Source organism: Dromaius novaehollandiae, chromosome 1 (assembly GCF_036370855.1).
Source record: "Dromaius novaehollandiae isolate bDroNov1 chromosome 1, bDroNov1.hap1, whole genome shotgun sequence".
Lineage (NCBI taxonomy): Eukaryota > Metazoa > Chordata > Aves > Casuariiformes > Dromaiidae > Dromaius > Dromaius novaehollandiae.
Window position 1 is genome coordinate 145632784 of NC_088098.1, and position 22495 is coordinate 145655278.

At 49.6% G+C, this 22495-nt stretch overlaps 1 protein-coding gene and 1 long non-coding RNA gene across 2 annotated transcripts; both read right to left on the reverse strand.

Annotated features, from left to right (window-relative positions):
• Window positions 1–585: 585 nt before the first annotated feature.
• LOC135329787 (uncharacterized) lies at window positions 586–2513 on the reverse strand. The gene is made up of 4 exons (XR_010391473.1): window positions 1933–2513; window positions 1423–1494; window positions 1160–1231; window positions 586–646 (listed from the first exon to the last, which is right to left on the reverse strand). It is a non-coding gene; the product is annotated as an uncharacterized LOC135329787 (long non-coding RNA).
• Window positions 2514–6459: 3946 nt separating this feature from the next.
• Window positions 6460–11725, reverse strand: LOC135327458 (uncharacterized). The gene is made up of 8 exons (XM_064506154.1): window positions 11036–11725; window positions 10705–10770; window positions 10223–10282; window positions 9766–9837; window positions 9635–9673; window positions 9366–9425; window positions 8929–9001; window positions 6460–6778 (listed from the first exon to the last, which is right to left on the reverse strand). Exons 1-8 carry the CDS (start codon window positions 11151–11153, stop codon window positions 6460–6462), a joined length of 807 nt encoding a protein of 268 aa, XP_064362224.1. The 5' UTR covers window positions 11154–11725.
• Between the last annotated feature and the right edge of the window lie 10770 nt (window positions 11726–22495).

Consider the following 22495-nt stretch of genomic DNA (forward strand, 5'->3'; position numbering starts at 1 on the left):
GAAAACGTGACTACGTACCCCTGGGAAGAACCTGAGCCTCAACAATGGGATCCAGGCGAGAACTGGGATAACCTTCAACCACAGCCTCATCTGTGACCAAACACACATGGGTTCACATAGCAGTTCTCAGTACATATTTCCACACTCCTCTTCTGATTCGAATGGTGGTGAACAACAGGGAACATAAAATTACACCATGCTTCCACTCATGTGCATCTGGCGAACACTTAGCAGGAGCCTGCAGTGCCACCATATGGGCATAAATCTAGGCAGGCATGGAGCTGCTGGGGGAAAGGGTGCCCTGGACTTCACACAAGCTGTAGGCTCAACCCCATCATGTCCCCTGGCTTTGCAGCAGGCACTGGAAGCAGCACAGCGTCAGAGCAGCTCGCCAACAGCACTCTGCGTGCCAAAGCTCCCAGTGCAGATCTCGGAAGCCTTCCCAACTTCCCCTCTGCTCTTTTGTGGGTCTAAGAATTGGCCCAGGACTTAGTCAGTCAGTCCAATGCCACATGAACAAAATACCAAAAAGCAAAGGCTCCTTCCATGAAGTGAATCAACCTTGACCACTTACCCCTGGCATCCCCCTGATGCTCAAAAAGCAGATTCAGCTGAGAAGCTGGAAGGCCCCTGCCTGCAGGAACACCTGTGAGCAAACACAGACAAGACAAGTTGTCATTACGTGCTGCAACATCCTTCTGCAGAAGTGACATGCCAGGAATGGGGGACGCACATGTAGTTTCAGGGTTTTCCACCTGAAATAGGGCCAGGGGCACTTGTTGGCTGGGACCTGGCGCCTCTCCAAAATCCTCCATTGCAGCGCAACCCAGCAGCCCCCAAGCACCCCCAGGACACACACACGGCCCCTCAGTGCTTTCGAAAGTGAAATGGAAGCGAATGGAAGGGGAGGGGGCCAGGATGGGACATATATGTAGGTCACGAGTCTCAAAGCTGTGGAGGGGCAGAGAGGACCTTTTGCCTGGCACCTGGCAGCTCTCAAAGGAAAGAAATGCTCACAACTTATCCCTGGGACTCCCCTGCGGCTGTAAAGTGCTTGGACCACCTGCAGAGGAAGTATGAAGTACAAGTTCACAGGAACACGGGAAATAGCACAAGGAAAGTTCTTGTTCTCTCAGGGAAGTAAAAATTGACTACGTACCCCTGGGAAGGCCTGGAGGCTCAGCAACAGCATCCAGCTGAGAAGCTGGATAAGCCCTCTGCAGGGGAACAGCTGTAATCCAAAACACATGATAAACACTTCCATTTGAGCTTGAGATACAGCTTTTCAAGTCAATGGCAGCACATGGAAGGGGAAAAAGGGACACACATAGAGCTCTAGATACCTAAAGCTGACAAGGTACCTGGCTGATATTTTGTCCGTGACATGGAAGCTCTCAAAGAAGCTAAATATTCATGACTTACGTGCATGGCCATCTTGAGGTTCAAAATGGGGATCCAGCTGAGAAGCTGCATGCCCATCTATGTCGGCCACATCTGTAACCAAACACAGATTTGAATGGTAGTGAATGACGGCGAGGAACACAGAATTACACCCAAGGCCCTTGTCATGCTCTTCCACTCACAAGCATCTTGCAGACGCTCACCGGGTGCATGCACATGCACCGTATGGGTACCAGTCTAAGCAGGCACAGAGCTGCTGGGGGAAAGGATGCCCTGGAGTTCACGCAAGCTGTAAACTCAACCGCATTGCAGCAGGCACTGGAAGCAGCACAGCGTCAGAGCAGCTCGCCAACAGCACTCTGCGCGCCAAAGCTCCCAGTGCAGATCTCGGAAGCCTTCCCAACTTCCCCTCTGCTCTTTTGTGGGTCTAAGAATTGGCCCAGGACTTAGTCAGTCAGTCCAATGCCACATGAACAAAATACCAAAAAGCAAAGGCTCCTTCCATGAAGTGAATCAACCTTGACCACTTACCCCTGGCATCCCCCTGATGCTCAAAAAGCAGATTCAGCTGAGAAGCTGGAAGACCACTGCCTACAGGAACACAGACAAGCTGACATTACAGGCTGCAACATCCTTCTGCAGAAGTCAAGCGCAGTGAAGAGAAGGGAACATGACAGCACTTGGGTGCACGTGCAGGTGGAGAGACCCCAGCTGCAGAGGGACTGGGGAGACCTCCTGGCTGCCCCCTGGCACCTTTCAAAATCCCCTGTCAAGGCGTGATCCCAGAGCCCCCAAGCACCCCCAGGACAAACACACAGGCCCTCGGCACCTTCTTGCAGGGAGCTCTCTAACGGACAGCACTCTACAAATGGGGAACCCTTAGCACCGGAGGACACGAAGGATCATTTACACTGCGCGGGCAAAAGAGCTCCCCGGCCAGCGCCAGGGCAACACAGCGCCAGGAAAGGCATGCTTCTGGTCTTGCCAGGGAAGGGAAGGTCCCCCGAGGACTCACCTCCAGCCTGTCCGCGAGGCTCAGCACCTGGGAGCTCTCAAAGGAAAGAAATGCTCACAACTTACCCCTGGGACTCGCCCACGGCTGTAAAGCGCTTGGACGACCTGCAGAGGAAGTATGAAGCACAAGTTCACAGGAACAAAATAGCACAAGGAAAGTTCTTGTTCTTTCAGGAAAGTAAAAACTGACTACATACCCCTGGGAAGACCCAGAGGCTCAGCAACGGGATGCAGCTGAGAAGCTGGATATCTACCAGCTTCAGCCACATCTATAGCCAAACACAGATGGGAACAGTTCTCATTATCTAATTCTATAGTCTTCTTCTGATTTGAAGGGTGGTAAATGATAGGGAACATATAATTACACCACAGCACCTGTCTCTCCCTTCCACTCATGCACATCACACGCATCTTGAGCTGCTGGGGGAAAGGACGCCCCGGAGCTCACACAAGCTGTAAACTCAACCCCATCATGCGAGCCCAGTTGGCAGCAGGCACTGGAAGCAGCACAGGCTCAGGGGGATCATTCACACTGCATGGGCACAAGAGCTCCCGGCCAGCGCCAGGGCAACGCAGCGCCAGGAAAGGCATGCTTCTGGTCTTGCCAGGGAAGGGAAGGTCCCCCAAGGACTCACCTCCAGCGAGGCTCAGTGCCGGCGTCCAGCCAAGCACCGGCATCGCCATCGCCAGCAGCCACCGCTGGAACCACCCGCGGGGACAACAGCTCCCGTCACCCAGTGCCAGGCGCTGCTCCAGGCACAGCTCTCGCCCCCGACGTCCCCTAGCGCACCCCCCCCTCCCCGCGGCCCCACAAGCCTCGCCGAGCCGCTCCCGGCCTCCGCCACCGCCTCCCGCGGCCCCGCAGCCCGGCAGCCGCCTCCCGCCGCCCCGGCTGCTCGCCAGCCTGCCCCGCGGCCCCCAGGCTGCCGCGCCGCGCCGCGCCGCGCGGGGGCGGCGCTGCCTCCGTCGCCGCCTCCGTCGCCGCCCGCCCAAGCACAGAATTGCTTCTGGAGCAGTCTCAGTGCTCTCCTACAGTGGCACAGTCGCTTTGGCAGCTGTCCAGAGAGAGGACTTCCTCTCCCCGGACAGCTGCCTATTTCCAGAATGTTGACTATCTGCATAGCGGAGAATTAGGCTGTTGATGGTTATCTTGACACTACCCTTCTGCAACAGAGATACCTTCTTGTGCAGCTGAGGTGGTTGGCACAACTTGCCCCGGGTCTCTGTGGTGGAGCAAGGAAATGCGCCAGGACCTACGGAGTCATGAATGCCCCAGTCCCATCACACCCATCCTCCAACTAGGTCTCTGCAGCAACTGACTTAGGGCTTTCTCAGAACAGCCTCTCAAACTCTATCTGAAACCATTTCAGTTCAACAGTCCTGTGTTATGTATCCCTACTGCTTGTCCGTGGGAAGTATGGTGCTGGAGTGAGACTCACCTGCTGGGTTACCCTCAGATTGCTCTCTTCCTATGAAGAATGTGCAAACAAGTCCTGCAACTTGCCCTTGTAAAGGCTTTGTAAAGCTCATTAACACACCTTGAATAGTCTCATGTGCTGCACAGGTGCTGAGTGGACTGAGAGCTGCAGTAGCAGAGGCTTCGTGGACTGAGAGCTGCAATAGCAGAGGCTTCGTGTTTGGCTCGCTCTGGCGATGCTTGGCTTGTGTGAACATGGTGGTTTAGCCAGGGGCCTCTGTGGGCCCAGCGAGTCTCTTGCATCATATGATGCTGCCGCTCTTCCTCCTTTGGTCTCTCTGTAGGGCTAAGGGGTGTAAGTGCATCCCAGGAGGAAGAGGCGAGCAGGAGGAGGAAAGCACGTCAAGAACCCATGCTCTGCATGTGCACACAGCTGCCAAAACTTGCTCACTTCTGCCAGGTGCCCCTCAGAATTTTTTTTTTCCTTCTAAATGGCTGATGAGTAGGTGTAACTTCTGGGGCTTCATGTTTTGCTGCTCTGTTCAGTAGTCTGTAGGCACTAGTCCTCAACAGGCAATAAGTTTAGTGACCGTGTCTAGCTAGGTGTGTCTGGGTGGAGGATGGATGAGCTACACATCCCGTCTCTGGAAAGCTGCTCGTTCACAGTAGAGGAGAACTACTGCGAGAGTGCTACGGACAGCTGTTTAGTCTTCCCATGGGAGACCAAGCGCTTGTTCCCCTGCCAGAGGGGACAGTCTCTTCATTCAAGTGTCCGTCTTCTCCCCACAGGGAAAGCAATAGGCACGTTTTGGTGTAATCTGGCGAGAAAAAGCACATTCCCACTGCATTCCATTTGTTTTCCTAGCCTTTGCAAGTCATTGCTGTTAAGGACATGCAGAGAGAGTCCTTTTTTTCCAGGACCTCCTGCTTATTTCGGAGGACCCAGAAAGGGGCGATGGGGGAGCTGCTGGGGTGTCGTGCACAGAGTGCCTTCTTTGAGGGGCCTTCTTCTCCCATTGTCCTGTACCTCTCATTCCAAAGTTCCCATTCCCCAGTGCAATCAGCTCCTAGCATGCCAGAAAGAAAGAGAGGAGGGTCACAGCCGTATGTGCCACAGCAGCCTTTTGGGAGTTGAGCCCAGGTCCACCGGAAAGCAAAACCCTCCCCAGAGCTCACCTCTGGACCTTCATGCGGGAGAAATTGGGGGTGCCTTGTGAATCATAACCTTCTTCAGAACCTCCCTGCACAATGCCCCCAACAGAGCAGGCCTTTTACCTTCTCTGGGAGCTGTTGCCTGCAGTAATAAATCCTGCCAGCGACATTTTGAATGGTACTAATACTGCGCTTGACCTGGAGCTCTTGGGGCTGCTTTCAGCCCTTTCTCATCCCTCTTTGCATTGCACCTTGTCTGGGCACAGTGATCTCAGAGCATTGGAGTGGCAACTCAGCACCTGCTCAGCATGCGCACAGCACTTCGCAGCACTTCTGTCAGGCCATTTGCACCATCAGATCTGCTTCTCCGCTTCTTGCCTGTAAATTAATGGCCAGTCCCTCCCTGGGCAGCCTCTGTCATGTCTCTCTCTCTGGCATCAGGGGTGTTTCTCAACCAGCCACTGAGGAGGTGGGATTTTCCCCCGCCTCTCCAGGAGCCTGTGGCAGAATTAGGCTTTGGCTTCTGTGTTTCTGGAGGCCTCCTGCTGCTCTCGGGAGTGGTGTGTTCCTAGGCCTTGCTTGGCTGAGCCTCGTGAGAGGAAAATGAAACTGCCGCTTGAATGCCTGTCCCTTAGTGCAGCACGCAGGGCAAATCCTGCAGCACTTGATGAACATGCAGGGAAGAGGGAGGAGCTGGTTCTTCCGATCCCAGAGGCAAAGGGTTGCTGGGCCCCCTAAGAAACATGCGCAAATCTCACTGCTTGCCTTTCCTCGCCTATGCCCTTCCCTCACCAGGTTTCTCAGGGCTCTGTGAGCTTCCCCAGGGACACTGCAGGTGCTGGGGCTGCACCTTCCTGCCATGGCCTTCCTATTGGATCCTACAAGGGCCTTTACTCCTCGCCCTCTCCTGCAAGCTGGCAATAAGGGTGACATGCAGAGCAATGCCATTTCTGTGCGTCTTTGTGCCATTTTTAAGGCCAGTACTGTTCTTCCTATCACAGTCCATTTTGCTCTCTTGCCCAACCAGCCCCCTCTCCCTTTTCTCTACTTGAAGACATTCAGCTTCTGCGCACAGAGGACCATTGCGCGAACCCCCAGCAGCCTCTGGTCTCACTTTAGCACTCCTCTAACTCATTGCTCAGAGCTGCACAGCCATCCTTCACAGCACCTCCTTCCCCTCTCAGTCCCCAAATCCACCAGGATTCAGTGCAGCACTCCCAGTGAGTTCACGGATAACCATTTGCATGCCATGTCTCATCCACGCTCCCCCATTCGGATGAATGAAACCTTAATGACAGCCCAAGCTGGGAAACTACATTGATGATGGCACAGAGGGCAGCCCCTGAGGGAGGGCAACTCCCTGACAGCTCCTCTCACTCATCCAACCCTGCCGTAAGCGCTGCGCATTACACCCAGACACAGAGGACCAAAACAGCCAAGGACTCGCACCATTCTAGCCCACCATTTTTATTATTCTATTCGGAATATGCATCTGAAGTACAATATCCCTGTTGGTAATGAAAGCACACGCACTTGGAATGATCGGCTTGGGGTAAATCCCGGGGAATGCAGATATCTGAGGAAGAGTCATAATCACCATCTGAGGTGTTCTGGCATGTAGGCTGAAATGAACTTTCTGAATTTGTGGCATTAAATAACTGGGAAAGCTCTGTTGCAAAGTTCACCGGAAGGCGACTGGAGCTGCTGTTCAGATTTTCATTTTCTAGGGTGAGCTCATCCTTTTCGCTGTCACTCCCTGGTTTTGCTCTGCCTTCCTCTGTGCTTGACTCCCCTCTGTTGGAGGCAGCGGCAGGGTTAGCTGGTACCGCTTCTCTGCAACAACGAGAATGGCTTTCAGGAAAGAGCACTCACTGCTAGGAAGGAAGAGTCTGCTTAGGAAAGCTAACAGCAGACGTCTCAACAGAGTCCTCTCAACAGCTCACCAGGCACTCCACAACACTATCCCTACACATGCTTTGTTGCTAAAACACAGAAAACAGAAAGAACGTCGGAAAAGAACAACTCACTGCTTTCTCTTCCTCAGCCAGAAAGCGACTATACACGTCAGCAGGACGACAAACAGTACGGAACCCAAGACTGCGGCACTCAGGACCAAACGCTGCTTTTGTCGGCCTTTAGGAGCTGCAGCCTCGGCATCTTTGCCACCACCAAGACCTGGAGGAAAGGAGACAATCCCATACATCCCTGGGTTCTGCAGGACTGATAATCTCAGTGTGTGGTTGGGATTCCCAGGCAATTTTACATCCCGTGTTGTTACTGTCACTAATTCTGGCCTCTTGGCACCGGTGGACAAGAAAGTTCATCGACACTTCTCATGGGCAAGAGCCCACTGGCCGGTGAAAGTCTGAACCAGTGCTACCCCAAACTGTGCTGGCGGCGCTCCCCAGGCCAGCAGGCAGAGCGGGCTCCTCTGTGTCTGCCTGTGGCCAAGGAGACACCTGAACCTGGCTCTCTCCCTTTGCCCTTTCTCCCACACAGGCACCACCTCCCCTTCCTCTGCCCTCTGCTCTTCCAAACACAGCTCGCATGCTCCACGTTTCCAGGACTCATCTCTCACTTAGGCATCCCCGCAAGACTGCTCAGTACCTCGGTGCACTGGAAAAAAGGAGTATTTCCTGCCGTGGGGGGCTTCTCCAGGCTGTGACACGCTTGGAAGCTCTATGAAGAATCAGAGAGAGGGAAAGCCTCAGCACTGCTCGGGCACACAGCATGCAGAAGGACGGACAAGCTTCCCTCCTGCCCGACCCCTGAATCAGGGCATCGCTTTGGGCCTCCTTTCACAGCAGGGATCCCACTCGGTGCACCTTTTGTGCTTAGGGCCTCGAGGGATTCCCTGCAAGTTCTGAGATGCGGACACGGCAGGAGATCGAGTGGATTAGGAGTCGTGTTTGTTAACATGTGCTCAGTGGGGTCAAAACCGCCTCAGTCCCCACGTGGCAAAGCTCCGAAATCCCTGGGAGCTGCGTGGTGTGGGAAGGGAGGCTACCTCACAGGACCCACAAAGGTTTATATGCACATCTCTGACACACTCATTGCAATAACTTCCACACACCAGAGACAAAAGTCATCTTCAGAAAGCCGCTCTCGCCTTGCTGTAGAACACTTCCGATGCCCTAGTACTTTAAAATTTGCCCACTGGCACGATGTGCAGTAGTGGGTGCCATGAGAAGATCAAAAACCACTTGGCCACACCAAGCACCCTGGGACACATCGCTGAAGCCCTCCCAAATCCCTCTTGGCTCTTTTGCATCTAGCAGCGTCGGCCAAGGACGTAAGCTACATGGCCCACAAATCAAATAGTGAAAAATCCTGCTCATTCCTGGAAGGGAATCAATCCTGACCACTTACCCCTGGCATGCCCCTGAGGCACAACAATGGCATCCAGATGAGAAGCTGGGAGGCCACTGCCTACAGGAACACCTGTAAGCAAACACAGACAAGTTTTCATTACAGGTTGCCACACTCTTCTGCAGAAGTGAATTGCAGTGACGGGAAGGGGAATGGGGACACGCACGCAGGTTGAGAGTCTCCCAGCTGCAGGAGGGCCAGGGACACTTGCTGCCTGGGACCTGGCGCCTCTCCAAATCCTCCGTCAACGCACTATCCAACACCCCGCAAGCACCCCCAGGACAAACACGCAGCCCCTTGGTGCTTTCTTCTGGGGAGGTCTCTAACGTACACCAAGGAAGCCAGAACTCTACAAACTGGGAACCTTTAGCACCGGAGGACAACAAGGGTTGTTTACATTCCTCATGCACAGAAGCCCACTGGCCAGTGCAAGACTCAACCAGCGCTACCCCTAACTCTTTCTCTGGCCTGCCAGCAGGGCACGGCTGTTGCAGACCTTGGCATCATCCGGAGGGCACAACAAAGCGAGAAAAGAAATGCTTATTTTTTCAGCTGAATATCTGCTGACTGCTCACCTCCAGGAATGTCCCGGAGTCGCCAGTCCAGGCTCCAGAGCAGAAGAGGGATCTCCATCCGCTACGGCCACAGCTTCAACCAAACACACATGGGAACAGTTCCCGTTATATATATGTTGCCATATACTTCTGCAGATTTGTACGGGTACAAACTGAAGCCTGCACAGAGCTGCTGGGGGAAAGGATGCCCTGGAGTTCACGCAAGCTGTAACTCCACCCCAACAAGCCTGTGGCCTTTGCAGTAGGCACTGCGAGCAGCACAAAGCCTTCCCAAGGAAAAGCACACCGCGGCAGATAGCTGACAGCCTCCCAAGTCCCACTCTACTCTTGGGAGTGTCTGAGCAGCAGCCAAGGACTTACTCAGGTCTGTGCCATATGAAGAACATTTTCAAAGGTAAAAGCTTATTCTGTCAAGTGAATAAAGCTTGACTACTTACCCCGGGGATCCTCCCGAGGCACGAGAACTGGATACCGCCAAAAAGTTCGGTAACCATCGCCTATAGGCAGAGCACAAACCGAACGCATTGGTGACAAGGTTTCCTTACAAATTGGTACAAATTGCTCCACACAGCAGTTGCACTGAACGGAAGGGGGGCCAGGCAATGACGTGGGACATATTTGCAGGTTGAGAGTCTCAAAGGTGACAGGCGTCACCTTTTGCCTGGCACCTGGCAGCTCTCAAAGTAAAGGAATGCTCACAACTTACCCCTGGCATCCCTGCGAGGCTCAACAACTCTTGGACCACCTGAAGAGGAAGCACGATGTACAACTGCACATGAACTACATACTACAAAGGACGTTCTTATTCTTGCAGGTAAGGAAAAGGTGACTACGTACGCCTGGGAAGACCCCGAGCCTCAACAACGGGATCCAGGCGAGAACTGGGATAACCTTCAACCACAGCCTCATCTGTAACCAAACACACGTGGGAACAGTTCTCAGTACATACTTCCACATTCTTCTTCTGATTCGAATGGTGGTGAACAACAGGGAAAGGAAACAGGTGAACAGGGGGAAAGGGTGCCCTGGACTTCACACAAGCTGTAGGCTCAACCCCATCATGTCCCCTGGCTTTGCAGCAGGCACTGGAAGCAGCACAGCGTCAGAGCAGCTCGCCAACAGCACTCTGCGTGCCAAAGCTCCCAGTGCAGATCTTGGAAGCCTTCCCAACTTCCCCTCTGCTCTTTTGTGGGTCTAGGAATTGGCCCAGGACTTAGTCAGTCCAACGTCACATGAACAAAATACCAAAAAGCAAAGGCTCCTTCCATGAAGTGAATCAACCTTGACCACTTACCCCTGGCATCCCTCTGATGCTCAAAAAGCAGATTCAGCTGAGAATCTGGAAGACCACTGCCTACAAGAACACAGACAAGCTGACATTACAGGCTGCAACATCCTCCTGCGGAAATCAAGCGCAGTGAAGAGAAGGGGACCACGGCAGCGTGCACATGCAGGTGGAGAGACCCCTGCCGCAGAGGGAATGGGGAGACCTCCTGGCTGCCCCCTGGCACCTTTCAAAATCCCATCAAGGCGTGATCCCAGAGCCCCCAAGCACCCCCGGGACAAACACACAGGCCCTCGGCACCTTCTTGCAGGGAGCTCTCTAACGGACAGCACTCTGCAAAGGGGCAACCCTCAGCACCGGAGGACACGAAGGATCGTTTACCCTGCGCGGGCACAAGAGCTCCCCGGCCACCGAAAGGCCAAAGCGGCGGCAGGAAAGGCATGCTTCTGGTCTTGCCAGGGAAGGGAAGGTCAGGTCCCCCGAGGACTCACCTCCAGCATCTTCCCAAGCCTTCAGTCCTGCATCCGGCCAAGCACCAGCATCACCAGCAGCCACCGCTGGAACCACCCGCGGGGACAACAGCTCCCGTCACCCAGCGCCAGGCGCTGCTCCAGGCACAGCTCTCGCCCCCAGACCCCGGCGCCCCCAGCGCACCCCCCTCCCCGCGGCCCCACAAGCCTCGCCGAGCCGCTCCCGGCTCCCGGCCCCCGGCCCCCGCCGCCCCGCAGCCCGACAGCGCTTCCGGTCGCCCCGGCCGCTCGCCAGCCGGCCCCGCGGCCCCCAGGCTGCCTCCGTCGCCGCCCGCCCGCCCGCCCGCCCTACCTGGGCCCGGCGCTGCCCGCGGAGCAGCCCGGCTGTCCCGGGCACGCAGGGCCGCCAGGAGGCCGAGCAGCAGCAGCAGGCGGCACCCGGGGCCGGACGCCCCCCGCGCTCGCACCATGCTGCCCGCCGCCAGCAGCCGCCCGCCGCCGGCGCCCTCGAGCAACGCGCGCGGAGCGGCGTCTGCGGAACGCGGCGCGGCACAACGCACTGCACCGCCCCGCAGCCCAACGCAGCGCAGCGCAAAACACCGCACTGCCCCGCAGCACAACGCAGCACAACGCAACACTGCGCAGCGCAGCGCAGCGCAGCGCGCGGCCCCTCTGTGAGCTCAGGGGCGCCCTCCGCGCGCCTCCGCGGGGGCGCAGGGGGCCGCGCACCCCCGCCGCGGCCCGCGCTCCCTCCGCGCGCCGGCGCCGGCGCCGCCCTGTGCGGGCAGTCCGGGCATGCTGGCGGCCGGGGGTGCTGCTGCCGCCCTCGAGGAGCCCCTCGGGGGCAGCCCGGCTCTCTGCCCACACGCTCGCGGCCCTGCGCTCGCCTCGCTGCTCGGCAGCTCCGCGCCAGCGCCTGCCGGATCCGGCCTCGCTCGCTGCTCTCCTTCCCGCCCCCGCTGCAGCCGCTCTGCTCCAGCGCCAGCGCCAGCTGCAGCTCTGCCCTTCTGGAGCTGGCCCAGGGGCAGCTGCTGACAAGTGGGGGGGCTCCAGTGCCAAGCCTGTGCCCCATCTCTCAGCCCCCGTCCAGCTGGGATTCAGAGTCCTCCATTCTTGCTGGCACCACTCCTTCTGTCCCCTTTGCTTGGGGACAAACATTTCAGGCCTCCTTGGGCTGTGTGCAGCACCCAAAGCAAGCAGAGCTCTCCTGGTCCTGTACATTTCCCTCAGTGCTCCTGGTGGCTTTTGGTGCTCTCTCTCAGCAAGGAGGAGGTCCTGACACACTCACATGTATCCTGACACCAGAGGCTGGACTTTGTGAGCATGGCTTGTGTGTCTTGCCACCCTCCCTTCTTTATGTCAAAGAGGGTCACAGGCCACTTGTGGATGGATTTGAGGCGCTCATAGGTGCAGTGTGGCTGGAAGAAATGCTGTAGCCTGTGATTATGGCCTGGCTCTAGTCATGGCTGTGTGCTATTTCCCAGCTAACAGTTGCCCTCAGGAACAGCAGTTATCAGTACCTCTCGCTATTGATGCCTGTCGATAGGCATGGACCTCAACAGGCACCGATGCTCCTCCATATCAAGAGGCATCGATGTCGATAGGCATTGATGCCTACAGAGAGCAAAAGCAGTGCGACAGCAAAAGCTACAGATGCCTGTTGAGATCGAGAGGTATCGATGCCAATCTATAGCTGTTCTTCCCTCATGATACGGATGGAAGTCGATAGTCATTGAGGCATCTTGATGTTGAGAACGGTCAACGTTGATAGTTGTCATGCCTCCCCTTGCCTCTGGTTCTGCCAAGGAGCCATTGCAGCTGTCTCCCCCTGTCACCTCACACGTAGCAGGGGAACGATCCCATTTGTTTGGGAGGGTAGTGCTTTGAGACCCAGAGCCTGAACATCTTTCCGTGAGAAGTGCTGCTTTCGGGAATGGTTTTCCTAGTGCTTACCTGGCTGAGCCTCGTGGGAGGAGCCTGCCGCTTGAATCCCTGTCCCTTAGTGCAGTGTGCAGAGTGAATCCTGCAGGACTTGATCAACATGCAGGGAAGAAAGAGGAGCTGGTTCTTCCGATCCCAGAAGCAAAGGGTTGCTGGCCCACCTGAGACACATCCTCAAATCTCACTGCTTGCCTTTCCTGTTCAGTGCCCTTCCCTCATCAGGTTTCTCATGGCTCTGTGAACTTCCCCAGGGACAGTGCACATGGTGGGGCTGCACTTTCACATGGCATTCATATTGGACCCTAGGAGGGACTTTATTCCATTCCCTCTCTTTGAAGCTGGCAACAGGGTTGAAAAGTGTTTTCAGAGTGAGCAACTGGTTTACATTTGCGCTCCAAGTCTCATGGGCACTCCTCCATTCTCATGAAGGAAACCTTAAGAACAGCCCAAGCTGGGAAACCATGTGGATGGTGGTGTCCCTTGATGGAGGGCAACTATCTCACAGTTCCTCTCACACATCCAGCCTGCCGTAAGGGCTGTGCGTTACATCCACACAGAAAGGACCAAAACAGCCAAGCACTCACGCTATTTTAGCCCAACATTTTTGTTATTCTATTCGGAATATGCACTGGAAGTTAACTTGAGCTGTTGTGGAGATTTTCATTTTCCATGGCAAGCTCATCCTTTTTTCTTACTCTTCCTGAATGGGCTCTTCCTTCCTCTGGACTTGGCTCTTCTCTGCTGGAGGCAGTGGCAGTATTGGCTACTCTGAACAGCTAACCAGGCCCTCCACGATACTATCGCTACACCTGCTTCATTGCTAAGAGCAGGCATCTGATAAAGAAGGTCAGAAAAGAGCAACTCACTGTTTTCTCTTCCTCTGCAGTGAGGTAACTATACAAGTCAAACTGTGTGTCTGCCTGTTTCCGTTATGAAGTCCAGCAGACCTGCTTACCAGGTCACTTATGGAGACCTCAGAAGATCTTGGATGCAGTCTGACCTGAGGAAGAACTGTAGCCTGTGATTCTGGGAGGTTGTCTCAGTCTGGCAGACTGGGAGAGCAGCTTTACAAAGAGAAACTTCTTAAGCTGAAAAGGAGAGGGGGCAGGGGAGAAAGGGAAACTGCCTGCTACTGCCCCATCCTTCTCCATTCCCTTGCAGCAACCTTCTCTGAGGCCTTCCCACTGTCCCCTGTCTGCTGCAAGGAACAAGCCTCAGGGAGGCACCCTTCTGCTTTCCCATTTTTCCCTTCCCTCATTCCCTGTGCTCTTGCTTAGCTAAGGACAGAAGAGGCTAGGACAGGAGGAGCAAACGCTGGAGGAGAAACTGGAGAGTCTCAAGCGTAGCGGCTCTGGTGTGCTCAGAAGGGACTGGGACTTCTCGAGCCCACTTTTCAGCTGAGAAAATTGTAGGATGTCTAAGTAAGTGTACTGGCTCAGTCTTGACCTCTTTCACCTAGCTACGTTTCTCTTAGGAAAAATCGGTATGGAGGGAAACACTTCTTTGTGGCACGGCAATGTTTTCAAAGATAGAGCTATGTGTTTAGAATTAGGACTTTTTTGGCTCATGGGAGCAGAGGGGCAAAGCAGAAACTTCAGCGGCCATGGTTAGCCTTGCTTGTATCAGTTTTGCACAGCTTTGGTGTCACAGGACTACAGCTACTAGAGGCATGCATTCTGGGTCTTTTCACCCCTGTCCCTCTTCACACAAAACCCAAAGCAGTAACTCCTCGAATGGCATGCGAGCTTCTCTTCTCCATCCGTTGCTCATCTGTTCTGAGTGGAAGTGGCTAATGTTCAAGCTCCTTGCTTGTCTTTCCCTCCACTAGTGTAAGCAAGTCTTTTGCTTCTTCCTTAATTCTCAAGGCTACATCATGATCAAGAGGTAATGATGCCTATCAATAGGAATTGATATCTGTAGAAGTTGTTCCCTGAAGATACTTATAGAAATCAATACTCATTGAGGCCTCTCAGTATTGAGAACCGTCAATGTTGATAGTCATTGATGCATGCTGAGAGCACAGTCGGTCTGAGAGTGACAGCTATAGATGTCTGTCTAAATGGAGAGATGTCAATATTGATAGGGATTGGAACTGACAGGCATTGATACCTCTCAATATCAAGAACTGATGTCGATAGGTGTCGATGCCTACCGATAGCAAAATCAGCCTGAAACCAAGAGCAGACAATTAAAGAGCATTAAAGTAAAGACCATGAAAGTAAACAACTATAGGATTCCATTTTTTTCTGCTTTTTTCAGCTTTCTTTCTATCAGTAGAGTATGTAATACACATTCTAGATACTGGTTTTGTAAACATTGCTACATCACCTTGAAACCCTTAGGAATAAATTAGTCAAACTGCTGATAATACAAAATAGCAAGGGACTTTTCGAAGGCAGAAGATGGAAAGAAAAATATCAATGCAGTTATTAGTTGGAAGAATTTAAACTCTAAAGTTTCTTGCATACTGGGAAGACTTGTTGTACTAAGACTCTTGTTTTCAAAATGTGTAATTGGCACTTAAGGAGCAAAAATATTCAGTATAGAAATTAGTAAACTAAATGGTCTTATTTTGAGGAAATGAGGTGGAATGAAACATACTTTCTGCTGCAGAATAGAATCATTTACCAGAGAGGTATGAGTTGGATAAATCTGACATGTAGAAGGACCTTCCTCTCAGTCCAGGTAGATAGAAATAGAGATTTTAATACTGTAAACTGATATTCAAAGGGAATTCTGTGATCATATACAGGTGTATATACTACATGGAGCCTACATGTATCTTGGGCCAATTGATCTTGTCTTAAAGGTCAAAAGAGGAGAAGCATAATCATATGATAGGAAGCTGGTCCAGAGCTGCTTGATGAGCTATTGGAAAATGGGCAGTGTCTTGGAGCTAATGCAAATGAAGCCTATACTCATTCAACCCTGTGCTGTTTTGATGGATTTCAGTCTTTCTCTTTCTAGGAACTCAGAAACGATTCAAGCTGCAGTAATCTCTGTAAATTATCTTGAGCAAGAGAGGCATCAGGACAAATAAAAAAAGATGAACCGAAGTCCAATAAGGATGGCTCGATTTGGGACTTATACTTTACTCACTATCAGACCTACTCAGTGGGATATATATTCCCAGCAAAACAGTTTATTGCCTCTAATTTCAATCAGATGAGAAAAAATCTGCCTCTGCCCTACTTCTGTAAGAGACTGCACATTTTCAGTACAGGTGTGCTATCAGTAAGACCATTTCTTTTGGAAACTGCAGTGCTTGCTGGGATTCTCTGCAGCCAGACAAACTAGATCTGTGGATAGCTTTCCTTAGCCCTAAAATAGAATGCCCAATAGTTAGACAAAGAAGTCTGAGTTTGTCACGCAACAAATGCTTTATAGTCAGTGCAGAAGAACTTTGGGATGGCAATTCATCTTCTCAGATAAGCACTTTCAGAGAGTAGTTAATCTGACCTACCTCAGCTGTCTGTTTTTCTTTTAACTATAAAGTCAGCCCAGGGTGATGAACTCAGATTTAGAAATCAAAATTTTAGCTGGCCAAAGCTGAATTTCTAAAGCTGCTTTAAGTGAATCTCACTTTTTATGAGGAACTGTTTATCACTGATGGTTTATTTCCAGAAGTACCATGTGTGTAGTAAGTGTTAAATGAAACCACACAGTGCATGTCATAAAGAACTGACTTACATTTGACGAACAGCTGAGCCTCATCAGTTTACACACACATTAAAGAGATGCGCACTATAACAACTGAACTTTAAACAGCTGTCTGAATTATACTCACAATGAATTGTTAATTATGAAGGTGATGTACATTTAAATAGACGAATAAGATACATAAATAACTGTGGATCGTACTTTGAAAGAAATCCACTAAAAGTCTTATTTGGGCATATGAGAGGAGCTCTCATTTTAAATAGTGCTGTAATATAAGGCAAACATAACAATTTTTTGAATAATTAAACTGGAGAGTGACCAATTTTTAAATTAAACTGATTTTCTTTTTAAATAATTTGCTTTGAAGTTCCTCTCTCTCTTTATTCCACACCTATTTACACACCAAAGGATTAAACAGCAAATAGTATATTAGAAAACAGCAAGAAAGCAGTCAGCTGCCATGAATGTAAAGGAAGCATACAAGAGAAAGCCCCAAAACCCCAGAATGTAAATGAAACCAAACTTATGAGCAAATAAAACAAAATATGTCTTCCATATAGTGCAACTGCACTTTGTCAGATTGTCTGTGCACCTCTCCCTGTTGTGGTAGAACACTGAAATACTTTCTGCTGGTGGGCTGTTGGAGACTGACTCACTGCACACTCAGCATGGCTCAGAGGCTGAAGAATATGATAGACGAGACGGGGAACCGTGCAAACAGGCCCAGAACATCTAAAGAACATAACTTGGCTGTCTCCAGGTGGCCCATGATCTGCTTGCTATCCTGCCAAGCAACTGCACCAACAACTCCCTGTGATAATGTTGATCTTCTCATGGCAGCCTTGTAGGAAAGTGTTGTTTCCTAATCACACAGTCATGTTCGCTGTTTTCTACTGCCACGTTTGCTTCCATTTCCACCGCATCTTTGTGCTAGTAACCACGTTTTGGCAGCCCTACTCCTGCCTCCGCCTTCTGGCAAAGGCCCATACCCTATGCAGCAGGTCATTCCTAGCCGCCTTCTTTTGCTGTGGGAACTCTGGACCCTCCAAGGGGATGTTAGTAATGACTGCTTCACCTCTTCCAGGAGACAGGACCCACAAAACCAAGGGAGAGAGATCATTATTCTTCTGTTGGGGTTAAAAGTAGAACTTACACCTCTTTAACTTTCTGAGTCATTGGAGAGCAGACATTGTAGATTTTCCCTCCTGGTACTTACAGTCATTCCTTCCTGCACTGGTGCTGCAATATTCCATATTTCTCTCCAGGAAGACAATAGCAGGGAGGATTAATGACCATGTGGAGTTAGTTGACAATAAAGGCATAGCTGAAAGACGTTTGCTCTGCTGAGAGTGTTTGGGATTCCTGCTGAACTAAAAGCTCTCCTGAAAGTTATCCTGGCAGTGGGACAAAATCTGGGCCAGTACAAACCTGACACTAAGGTGGGATACAGCAGAACAGAACTACCACATATGTGATAGTGTCTCTGTAACCTTGACTTTTTCCCCATGGTACCAGATTGCTATGAGTAACTTTGACAGTGCCTTGAGCTTAATACCACTAGAGGTCAGGCAGTGTACTTATTATCTAAGCTGCTTTTGAAAAGTCCTCAAATATTCCACATCTAGTAGATATATTTGTACTAACTGTATTTGCAGACATAGCTTTGGCCTGCTAAATGTCACTGTTTTGTATGCCTAAAATAACCTGTGACACAATAAACCACCCTATCTCTTCTATTGCCCAAACTTGGAACATATCTTGAAGAGCGTACAACTGGGGAAGGATGAGAAATGGAGAATATGCAAATAGGATTAGCATTAAAAGCCTTCTTTAAGAATGAAATATCCTACCTACTAGAATAAGGAATAAATAAGGAAAGGCAGTCCAATGTAACATCAAATGCTTCATTACAATAGCAAAAATGGTGGCTTGTGTCTGACTTGACTACTGTGATGTTGATTCCTGTAAGACATCTAACTTGGACTGTTCCTATATTTGGCATAGAGCTCAAGATAATATTGACTGCATCTTGAAGCAGTCCACAACTGCCCTCTGTCTTTTGATTTAAACCTTTTTGGTGTCTTTCTTTCCCCTCTGTACCTTTGGCCAGTAACCTAGCAGTAAACCAAATAAAAACATTCCTATCTGTATCATCCACATCCAGCTCTGTGTTGAACAGGCATGCTTTTAGGGAGCTGTCAGACTTCAGATTCTGTCACAGGTTGACCCAGCCACACTGTAGTCATTAATCTCGGTAGACACAGAGCTGTTGTGAGAGGGCTCAACTGTTGGATCCAGCGTGTTTTCCTTTAGAGCTTGCCATTGGTATTAGTCAGGGTCCATCAGGCACACTAATACTTGTGCAATGCCACTGCCCTCACCAGCCCAAGTCTGCTTATTCTTGGAAAAGACCAACCAGCTCCCAGTATTACTATTACCTGATCTTATTCTGCACTTGTATTTGGTCATTGTCTTTGAGCTAGGCAGCTCCTTCTGCCTCCTTAATTCAAGTTTTTCTCAAGCTGTGGGGAATTTGCTGCGTGTGGAGCCTTTTTAGAAATATGTCTCCAAATTTCCTACATGATCTGTCAGACCCTGTAAGATGAGAAGAATAATAGCCAATCAGTTGTTTAGTTTCCACAGTAGTAAAAATTTACAATGAAATTGTCTTCATCCTTTTGAAGTGCCATCCTCTTAGACTTTTGCCAGACTTGGAAACACTGGAGGTAAGTACTGTTACTGAGCTAGATATCACTGGCCAATTAACTGACATTCTGTCACTCTGTTAGTCAGAAGTTTATTATCTATGTACAAGATCATTTAGATTATACAAACTGACTGTATTAGTATATTGTTAATAATTCAGCATTTTAAGCAGAGGAGAGCCTAAGGAAATATAGCAGGCAAGTTACAACTTCTTACCAAGCTCCTAGGCATCTTCTAGAATTGCAGAGCACAATGTACAGCATGATGGAGCCATTTATCACCCAGGACTCTTCCTAAGAGGATGTTTTACGAGCTAATATTTACAGGGGAGCTTGTTTTCTTGTAGAAGTAACTAGAAGTTTCCTGATTTTTTCCAGAACAAGAACTGGAATAAATAGATTCAGATATAGGTTCCTAAACTAGATTTATTCTTTTTCTTTCATACGTCTAGCTGTGCCTTTGTGCTACCTTCAGGTGAAGCCAAGATACTTAGCATAACTTTAGTTATGAAGATTCACTTTCCAACCTATGCAATGCCTACAGGCATGGCATACTAAGTGTAATCAAGATTTAATCAAACATCATTTTCACTTTCTGTTTCTCTATGAAGAACAAAACAGCAGGCTTTTCCAATGAAGCTTTGTCAAAAGATTTGATAAAACCGCACAAATATAAAATAGAAATATTTTATTCCAAAACTTGAATGCTACAACACCGTACCCATGTATTTTCCCACCTTTCTTCCTTTGTGCTTTAGAACTGCATCTTAAGAAACCTTCCCAGTTCATAGACATTGTTTCTGGTAGTGGCCAGCTGAGAACTGACAGCACACAACATGCATTTGCATGTTTGCAATTTGGATTGCAAACATGCAAATAGTTTGCATAGGCCTAGACAAGACTTATTTTGCACAAAAGGAGGTCAAATTATAATCCACGTATCTCAAACAAGGCTCATTTGCTCTTTTCCAGAGTCCTTTCAGATCCTTCTGGTACCAGATGAGTCCTGGCGCTAGGATATTCACTAGTTTCAATATTAGGGAGGATGTGGCAGGGAGTGATGAGAGCAGACCAGTGATCACTGATCACTTCTTTAAGCAATTCTAACATTGAAAGCCATAACCATGATTTGCACTGCCAAAGGTTAATGAACTACCTTCCTATGAGGAATAAGGGGAAACCTGCTTTGTTCCTGGTAGAACAGTACCCCTGGAAGTTACATACATCTAGAAGTGGAAAGCAAACTATTTGGGCATGAGGGAGATAGCACGGTATCCTTCTTCTGCTAAAACTTTCAGTCGTATCCCCCTCAGGTGCTTTTAAAGTTTACTGTGCTATAAAAGCTGAGATGTGGCTGTATTGGGAGTAACAACATTTGTACCTTGCAAATAGCATTGAACAGCTTTTATTATAGCTAGACTTTCATCTGTTGGACAGGCTAATGTTGATTTCTACATCTGCACTGGCAAAAAATGACAGTTTTGAGATTTTCACTGACATACAGAAATCCATGACTATTGTTAGCTCTTGCAGCAAACTGGAGAATCAAACAAAATCCTTTTTGAATCAAAATACGACATGTTCTTTGGAATTTAATTGCAGAACACTTAGTTGTCTTTAAACACACATCTGCAATGAGGCATGTTTTCTGGGATCCAAGGATGCTGGGATGTTCTATGCCGACACAGGAGGGTAGCCCACAAGGCAAGCCAACTATTGCCAGAGTTGGCAGTAGGTTCAAAATGGGTTTCCATTTTGAAAACGCAGTGACAGGAGGTTTTGGCTTAAGTGGGAATAAAAGAGAAAGAAAGGGAGGAGGTAAGGACAGTGGCCAACACACTAGCAGCTGCAAGTTTAATTTGTCTTGCTAATCGACTTGTTCCTGCATCATGGATGAATGTGGGGCGGGCTGATCTGTGTCTCACTCTATGATGTTCTGGTCAGAATCCTGTGCATCAAAGAACTCTTGTAAGAAGGTATCAGGAACACAGTTCTTAATATCCCTTTGTGCATTGGCTGTATGCAAATGCACATATTTATTAGCTTTTAATACCAAAATCCTCCTGAATCCCTTCCTGTATTGCTGAACTTTGTTTAATGACTAGATTTTGTCCTTTGCTACCTCTAAATGCCATCTCATAGCTTTAGTTGTGAGTCTCTGATGCTTCTATTGTGATCTTGCTTGGCATTGTCTTAAATTTCCCTACGCACATCCTTGCCTCTGCCACTGGAACCCAAGGATACTGCAGCATGGCCTCTCCAACAGCGAGCCTCCACCTGGGACCAGTTAAAAATATAGCAAGTAGGAACAAAGCAGAACAAAATAACAGTTTTGCCAAGCAGACAGGCCGACTTTTGGAACATAAATGTACAGAGCCTGTCTCTGTGGTGGCTTTAAGCAGAGCAAACATCCAGGTACCACCCAGTAGTAGTGAACACAAAGACAGCTGCGTGCAAACAGCATGAGCATAGGAAAGTAGCTGGAGACCTGCCAAAAAAAAGTTTGGAGCACAACTGCAGAAACATTAGAGTGACGAAGCTTACCTTGAGGTGAAATTGTGGATGTGCCTAATGGACTGAAAATAACACAGCAATCTGCTAGCTATACTGCTGTAAGGAACTGACCGGTGTGAACACAGCTCTTTTACAAGGATGCAACCTGGTTTACAGTGGCGTATAGATAAGCTCCACCTGATACCACTTTTTAAAATCTTGATAACTGATTCTACCGTGCTATTCATGGACCGTGGTACCAATCAGTGAGCATAAGGTCAGCAAATTTTGGCCTGCAGGGACCAAACAGCATGTTGGTAAGCATGTATTAAATCCCCTGGCAATAACACATTAGACAAAGCACAGAGTTGTATGGGAAGACCTTAATTACATCACTATTAAATTTTGACCTCCTAAATGGACAGAAACAATCATATTCCCATTACCAATTTGTATATGTGATTTAGTCACTTCCACGTAGTGCCGGGTAAGGATGACTTGTACCAGATTTTATATGCAACAGTGGTGAAAATAAATCTTTTATTCAATAAAAGTAATTTGGAACCGTACCTACTGACGTATTGACTTCAATAGAGGTGTTCCTGTGATAAGACGACACTTGTGCAGAAGCTACAAGGGCAACATAGCAGTCAGAGCCAACCAAAAAGGGGGACATGGAGGTTTAAAGGTCACGCTAATGGGGAGCATGCCATACTACTGATGAGTGTTTCCTTCCACAGACAACATAGTTTGGATAAGAAAATGTAAAACTTGTCTATTACACACAATTATTTTAAAAAATGCCTAGATATTGCTCATTTTTGCCTAGAGAGTGGGATGCATAATGTATAATGACCTACATGGATGTCGAAGGATAAAACACAAGTTATTGGTGGGAAATTTTGCAGAAAGAAACTTCCAAACCTGACAGTTTGCAGCTCAGCTGAGAGGGAGCTGAAATTGCAACACACACATAAATTGTTTTCTTAAAAAAGAGCCGGCATATACTTAGA

Excerpts from the sequence above, each read along its gene's own strand:
- LOC135327458 (XM_064506154.1), bottom strand. The coding sequence starts at position 11,153 with ATGGTGCGAGCGCGGGGGGCGTCCGGCCCCGGGTGCCGCCTGCTGCTG. Across the intron at positions 10,283-10,704 it reads GGCTTGGGAAGATGCTGGAG|GCAGTGGTCTTCCAGATTCT; the intron begins GTGAGTCCTCGG and ends GTGTTCTTGTAG. Across the intron at positions 9,838-10,222 it reads GCATCAGAGGGATGCCAGGG|ATGAGGCTGTGGTTGAAGGT; the intron begins GTAAGTGGTCAA and ends GTTTGGTTACAG.